The following is an 8,047-nucleotide window of genomic DNA, read 5'->3' on the forward strand; positions in this document are numbered from 1 at the left end:
GTCTCTCTGGCTCTGTCTCTCTCTGTCTCTGTCTCTCGCTGTCTCTCTGTCTCTCTCTCTCTCTCTCTCTGGCTCTGTCTCTCTGTCTCTCTGTCTCTGTCTCTCTCTCTCTCTTTGTCTCTCTGTCTCTGTCTCTCTCTCTCTCTCACACCCTCGATGTAGTGTGTGTAGTTGGGCACTAAGCTGTGTGATGAATACCTCTGTGGTTTCAGGCTGTGATGACAGGCTCAGACAAGCAGCCGTGTAATGACCTCCGACGCCAGCCTGCCAGGCCCCTCGCTTTCTTTCTCTTTCTCTGTCTGTCTCTCTCCTCTCTACCTTTATCCTCAAGAATAACAAACATACAGAGGAGAGAAAGGGAGTGAGAGAGGGTGAGTAGGCAGCACCCGGCCTCACCCTACTGGACTCGGAAATCAAATGTCTACTGTTTGCTGATGATCTGATGCTTCTGTCCCCAACCAAGGAGGGCCTACAGCAGCACCTAGATCTTATGCACAGATTCTGACAGACTGTGTGCCCTGACAGTAAATCTCAGTAAGAGAGGTCCAGTTGCCAGGACAACAAATACAAATTGTATCTAGACACTGTTGCCTTAGAACACACAAAGAGTTATACCCAGCTCAGCCTTAACGTCTGCACCACAGATAACTTCCACAAGCGGTCAAAGAGACAAGGCAAGAAGGGTCTTCTATACCATCACAGGGAACATAAATCTTGACATCCCAATTAGGATCAGTTATAGAACACATTACCCTCTGCGGTTGTGAGGTGTGGCGTCACAAAATGGGACAAACACCCAATTCAGACTCTGCACGCAGAATTCTGCTCAATTATACTTTGTCTTCAATGCAAACCCCCTAACAATGAATGCAGAGCAGAATTAGGACTATACCAACTAGTTATCAACATCCAGAAAAGATCTGTTCAATTCTTCAACCACCTAAAAGGAAGCAATCCTCACATATTCCACCACAAAGTCCCCACCTACAGAGACATGAACCTAGAGAAGATTCCCCTCAGCAAACTGGTCCTGGGGCTCTGTTCACAAACACAAACAGACCCCACAGAGCCCCAGGATAGCAAAATTATAGACCCAACAAATCATGAGAAAACTAAAAGATAATTATTTGACATACTGGAAAGAATAAACCAAAAACAGCACATTGGAATGCTAACTGTCCCTAAACAGAGAGTGGTAGAATTACCCAAATGACCCCAAATGAAGAAAATCCTTGACTATGTATAGACTCAGTGAGCATAGCCTTGCTATTGAGAGAGGTCACCATAGGCAGACCTGGCTCTCAACAGAAGACATGATATGTGCCCACTGTCCACTAAATGAGGTGGAAACTGAGCTGCACTTCCTAACCTCCTGCAAAATGTATGACCACGTTAGTGACATTAGAGATATTTCCCACAGATCACAAAGAATTAAAAAACAAATACAACATTGATAAAGTCACATATCTGTTCGGCAAAATACCCCAATGTGCAATCACAGCAGCAAGATGTGTGGGCCGTTGCCATGAGGAAAGGGCAACCAGTGGAGAACAAACAACATTATAAATACCACCAATACCTATCTGTTTATTTATCTTCCCCCACTCGTCATACTACAACTATTTGCACATTACTAAAACACTCCTAGCTGATAATATAACACTTGAAAGGATTTTATATTTTTGAAACCTTTTTGAGTGCAATGTTTACAGTTCATTTCTAATCGTTTTTAGTTGATTTTGTTAGATTTTCATCTTAGTTTTGTTTGTTTATTTCACTTGCTTTAGCAATGTAAACATGTTTCCCATGCCAATAAAGCCCCTTTGAATTGAACTGGAGGGAGGGAGGGAGGGAGGGAGGGAGGGAGGGAGGGAGGGAGGGAGGGAGGGAGGAATAGAGAGCACATCCCACAGGTGAGAGCTTTGCCTCGAATCGCTTGCATACAAGGATAATGAGAATATTCGCTTTGAGACCTTTGAAATGACACACACACACACACACACACACACACACACACACACACACACACACACACACACACACACACACACACACACACACACACACACAGAAACACAAACACACACAGAAACACACACACACACAGAAACACACACACACACACACACACACACACACACACAGAAACACACACACACACACACACACACACACACACACACACACAGACACACACACACACACACACACACACACACACACACACACACACACACACACACACACACACACACACACACACACACACACAGACACACACACACACACACACACACACACACACACACACACACACAGACACACACACACACACAGACACACACACAGACAGACACACACACACACACACACACACACACACACACACACACACACACACACACACACACACAGAAACACACACACACACACACACACACACACAGACACACACACACACACACACACACACACACACACACACACACACACACACACACACACACACACACACACACACACACACACACACACACACAGAGGGAGGAGCGGCCTGCTCTCCCTTTGTGCCTCTTTCCTCAGTCAGTTTGAGGAATGTTTTTTTCTTTCTTTCTCAAACGTAAATACTAACTTTGTCCTCAATAGCCAGGGAGCTAGCTGGTTGGATTTACGATAATTCCCCTTGGCCTTACATCGGCCGACTTCAAAGAGAACGGCCCATGAACAGCCTGTCATTTTGTGGAAGAAATCTTTTCCCTTCCCTGGTGTTGTTATTTTCCTTTTTTCCACCAGTTCCTAATGAATTCTGGAACTGCGTCCAAAATAGCACCCTATTACCTAAATGGTGCACTACTTTAGACCAGAGGACTATGGGCTACATTGTATAGTGAATAGGAAGCCACTTGAGATGAAGACTGGACCCTGAGCTAATAACAGGCTGTAGAGCAGCCTGGCGAGAGCAGAGCAGACTGAGATACTGCTCTATTAACAGAACCGGATAGTTCCCTCTGCTCTGACTCAGCTCTGGGTCTTCTGCTGCACAAATTACTGGCTACACTGCCGGCCCAGAAAGATGAAAGGACTGGAGGGAGGAGTGATTCATGGGGGATGTAGGGGATGTGGGAGAGAGGGGGGGCGGGTTGGGGGGGAGGAGGGTTTGATGAGGTTTGTGGGAGAGAGGGGGGATTGATGGGGGATGTGGGAGAGGGGGGGGTTGATGGGGATGTGGGAGAGGGGGGGGTGTGGGAGAGAGGAGGGATTGATGGGGGATGTGGGAGAGAGGGGGGGAGAGGCGGGATGGATGGATGGGGGATGTGGGAGAGAGGGGGGGGAGAGGAGGGATGGATGGGGGATGTGGGAGAGGGGGGGGATGGATGGGGGGTGGGAGAGAGGAGGGATGGATGGGGGGTGGGAGAGAGGAGGGATGGATGGGGGGTGGGAGAGAGGAGGGATGGATGGGTGGGTGGGAGAGAGGAGGGATGGATGGGGGGTGGTAGAGAGGAGGGATGGATGGGTGGGTGGGAGAGAGGAGGGATGGATGGAGGGGTGGGAGAGAGGAGGGATGGATGGGGGGGTGGGAGAGAGGAGGGATGGATGGGGGGTGGGAGAGAGGAGGGATGGATGGGGGGTGGGAGAGAGGAGGGATGGATGGGGGTGGGAGAGAGGATGGGGGGGTGGGAGAGAGGAGGGATGGATGGGGGGGTGGGAGAGAGGAGGGATGGATGGGGGGTGGGAGAGAGGAGGGATGGATGGGGGGGTGGGAGAGAGGAGGGATGGATGGGGGGGTGGGAGAGAGGAGGGATGGATGGGGGGGTGAGAGAGGAGGGATGGATGGGGGGGGGTGGGAGAGAGGAGGGATGGATGGGGGGGTGGGAGAGAGGAGGGATGGATGGGGGGTGGGAGAGAGGAGGGATGGATGGGGGGTTGGGAGAGAGGAGGGATGGATGGGGGGGGTGGGAGAGAGGAGGGATGGATGGGGGGTTGGGAGAGAGGAGGGATGGATGGGGGGGGGTGGGAGAGAGGAGGGATGGATGGGGGGGTGGGAGAGAGGAGGGATGGATGGGGGGGTGGGAGAGAGGAGGGATGGATGGGGGGGGTGGGAGAGAGGGAACCAAACTGACTGTAAGGGGGCTCTGTCCTTTTTTTTGTTTTGTGAACTTTTAACCATCGAATGTCTGACCCTCGCAGAGAAGATACAAAAAACCCAGGTTTTCCAGAACTCCTGATTGGAGGATTCTGGATTTCCTCGCTTATTCCTTTGTGATGCAGGAATCTTCTGCATTTCTGGAAAACCTGGTCATTTAAGGAAAGTTACCTGGAATTTTGCAACACTACAGTAGGCGTAGATTTTCAACCAATCACATAGCTGCCGTTATCCATCTACAGCTTTCTCTCTGAATACCGATGCGTTTACTAGTAAAGGAACTTGTTTACCTCGTGTGCTGTGCTGCTGTAACTTTACTTTGGAATGAAGACTTTTCAGTCCTAGTCGTTTGTAGCTGTAGTATAACTTACTGCTGCTTCTCCTTCCTTGTGTGTTTCATTGGGCCGTTGCTTTCGTCTCCTTTAATCAAACCCATTCCTATGTGCAGAGTGGAGAGGAGAGCAGCTCTTATAACCTTCCTCCCAGAGGACACTCTACTAGTACTGCACTGTAAAGGGAATAGGGTGTCATTTAAGAGGGTCTTTCGTCTCCTTTAATCAAACCCATTCCTATGTGCAGAGTGGAGAGGAGAGCAGCTCTTATAACCTTCCTCCCAGAGGACACTCTACTAGTACTGCACTGTAAAGGGAATAGGGTGTCATTTAAGAGGGTCTTTCGTCTCCTTTAATCAAACCCATTCCTATGTGCAGAGTGGAGAGGAGAGCAGCTCTTATAACCTTCCTCCCAGAGGACACTCTACTAGTACTGCACTGTAAAGGGAATAGGGTGTCATTTAAGAGGGTCTTTCGTCTCCTTTAATCAAACCCATTCCTATGTGCAGAGTGGAGAGGAGAGCAGCTCTTATAACCTTCCTCCCAGAGGACACTCTACTAGTACTGCACTGTAAAGGGAATAGGGTGTCATTTAAGAGGGTCTTTCAAAGAGAAGCTACATTTCCTTCTCGTTGCCCTCTCTTGAATATTAAACCTATTACTTGTAATTTCCTGTGGTAGAATGAGGTGAACGGCTATAAAACAGTGATTAGGACAGATTTACCGTCTGCTTGACGTCAGAACATTGTTAGTCGGCCTGTAAGGAAAATACAAGGCTCCAGACAGAAGATAACCATTAAGGCTTGTATAAACAGGGTTTGGATGGGTGTGTGTGTGTGTGTGTGTGTGTGTGTGTGTGTGTGTGTGTGTGTGTGTGTGTGTGTGTGTGTGTGTGTGTGTGTGTGTGTGTGTGTGTGTGTGTGTGTGTGTGTGTGTGTGTGTGTGTGTGTGTGTGTGTGTGTGTGTGTGTGTGTTGCTTATCTTGTGCGAATTCCAGAAATGTCTGTTGTTTTTGGATGATGATTGTGAAATTAAGGATGCACTGTGGTATTGATTATACTTTTTTGAGTCATAGCGCTTTGTGGCTTAAACATCCAAATATTAAAACATATTGTGAAATGTCTACATACAGTATTTAGTTAAGAGTTGGCGGTAGTAAAACAGTTTGTTTCTTTTATCTCCTCGTTTCGAGACTTTTTTAAGACTTTAATTGAGTAGTTGTTGATAAGAATTCCTCTTAAATCTCTCAGCCACTGCATCATCAGGCTGGTCAAAAATACTTGTTTTCCTGTTGACTCACTAATGGACTCAATGTTGGCCAGTCTGCTTCCTTTATCCTCTATTCCCCCCTCTCTCTCTCTCCTTTCATCCCTCTATCCTCATCTGTCCTATCCTCTCTTCTCATTTAATCTTTCCTTCTGAGTCACTCATTTGAAATGAATAAAATACATGTTATGTTTAATCTGCTGTATGTTCAGTCCAGTGTTGTAACCCTCCTCTCTCTCCGTCTCTCACTATAGATTCCCAAGCTCTCCAGGAGTCGGGCGACAGATCCCACTGGTGCGTGGTTGCGTACTGGGAGGAGAAGACCCGCGTGGGGCGCCTCTACTCGGTCCAGGAGCCTTCCCTGGACATCTTCTACGACCTACCTCAGGGGAACGGCTTCTGCCTGGGCCAGCTCAGCTCCGACAACAAGAGCCCGCTGGCTCAGATGGTGCGGACCAAGATCGGCTACGGCATCCAGCTGAGTCGGGAGGACGACGGGGTGTGGGTGTACAACCGCAGCTGCTACCCCATCTTTATCAAGTCGGCCACACTGGACAATCCCGACTCGCGGACCTTGCTGGTGCATAAAGTGTTCCCCGGCTTCTCCATTAAGGCCTTTGACTTTGAGAAGGCAGACAGCCTGCAGAGGCCTAATGATCACGAGTTCACACAGCAGCCGAGGACTGGGTTTACTGTACAGATCAGCTTTGTGAAGGGCTGGGGCCAGTGCTACACAAGACAGTTTATTAGTAGCTGCCCATGTTGGCTGGAGGTCATATTCAACAACCAATAGAAACGGATTACCTTCCTCTCCCTCGTTCTCCTCATTCGAGGACCAGGAGAGAACAAAGGACACAGACTAGTCCCTTACCTTTCCTTTTTTTCCAGGAGACGGAACTTCAAAAAGAAAGATGTTTAAAGAAGAGACAAACAAAAGCCAATAAACTTGTTTAATATGACAAATGACTCAAAGATTTAATTAAAAGTGAAATTAAAAGCGAAAATGTATTTTATGTTATATATAAATATATTATTACTTGTACATATGAAGACGTTTTATATGCATCATTATTTATGTATTGTGCAATGTGTTGATGAGTAAAATAAGATGCACTTTGCTTAATATAAATACAAACAAAGAAATGCCAAAATAAATAAGAGAAATTATATTTTTCTACTGGTGTTTTTTTTCTGTGGGTGTAGGTACTGAGGTACTAAGGTACTAAGGTACTTGAGGTACTAAGGTACTGAGGTACTGAGGTACTAAGGTACTTGAGGTACTAAGGTACTGAGGTACTAAGGTACTGAGGTGCTAAGGTACTGAGGTGCTAAGGTACTGAGGTACTAAGGTACTGAGGTACTAAGGTACTTGAGGTACTAAGGTACTGAGGTACTGAGGTACTAAGGTACTAAGGTACTAAGGTACTGAGGTACTGAGGTACTGAGGTACTTGAGGGACTAAGGTACTGAGGTACTTGAGGTACTGAGGTGCTAAGGTACTGAGGTACTTGAGGTACTGAGGTACTGAGGTACTAAGGTACTAAGGTACTTGAGCAGGGCTGGCAGAGGCAGGCTGAAAACCAACATCACCGAGCAGGGCTGGCAGAGGCAGGCTGAAAACCAACATCACCGAGCAGGGCTGGCAGAGGCAGGCTGAAAACCAACATCACCGAGCAGGGCTGGCAGAGGCAGGCTGAAAACCAACATCACCGAGCAGGGCTGGCAGAGGCAGGCTGAAAACCAACATCACCGAGCAGGGCTGGCAGAGGCAGGCTGAAAACCAACATTACCGTGCAGGGCTGGCAGAGGCAGGCTGAAAACCAACATCACTGTGCAGGGCTGGCAGAGGCAGGCTGAAAACCAACATCACCGAGCAGGGCTGGCAGAGGCAGGCTGAAAACCAACATCACCGAGCAGGGCTGGCAGAGGCAGGCTGAAAACCAACATCACCGAGCAGGGCTGGCAGAGGCAGGCTGAAAACCAACATCACCGAGCAGGGCTGGCAGAGGCAGGCTGAAAACCAACATCACCGAGCAGGGCTGGCAGAGGCAGGCTGAAAACCAACATCACCGAGCAGGGCTGGGAGAGGCAGGCTGAAAACCAACATCACCGAGCAGGGCTGGTCTCTAACATGTGTGCGTGTTCCTTCTCCAGCTAAGAGAGAACTGACTGACTACAAAGGGATAAACATCATAATGAATTGCTTTCTGTACCGGTACCCCCCTGTATATATCCTCCACATTGACTCTGTACCGGTACCCCCCTGTATATATCCTCCACATTAACTCTGTACCGTTACCCCCCT

At 48.3% G+C, this 8,047-nt stretch overlaps 1 protein-coding gene across 1 annotated transcript in view; it reads left to right on the plus strand.

The window, feature by feature from the left end:
• smad7 (SMAD family member 7) overlaps positions 1-6,909 on the plus strand; it is a 53,646-nt gene extending 46,737 nt beyond the window's left edge. The window contains exon 4 of the mRNA XM_055864032.1: positions 5,997-6,909. Coding sequence (XP_055720007.1) covers positions 5,997-6,535 — 539 coding nt within the window. The 3' untranslated portion in view covers positions 6,536-6,909. The remainder of the gene's footprint in view (positions 1-5,996) is intronic.
• The last annotated feature ends 1,138 nt before the right edge of the window (positions 6,910-8,047 follow it).

Source organism: Salvelinus fontinalis, chromosome 2, assembly GCF_029448725.1.
Source record: "Salvelinus fontinalis isolate EN_2023a chromosome 2, ASM2944872v1, whole genome shotgun sequence".
Taxonomy (NCBI): Eukaryota; Metazoa; Chordata; class Actinopteri; order Salmoniformes; family Salmonidae; genus Salvelinus; species Salvelinus fontinalis.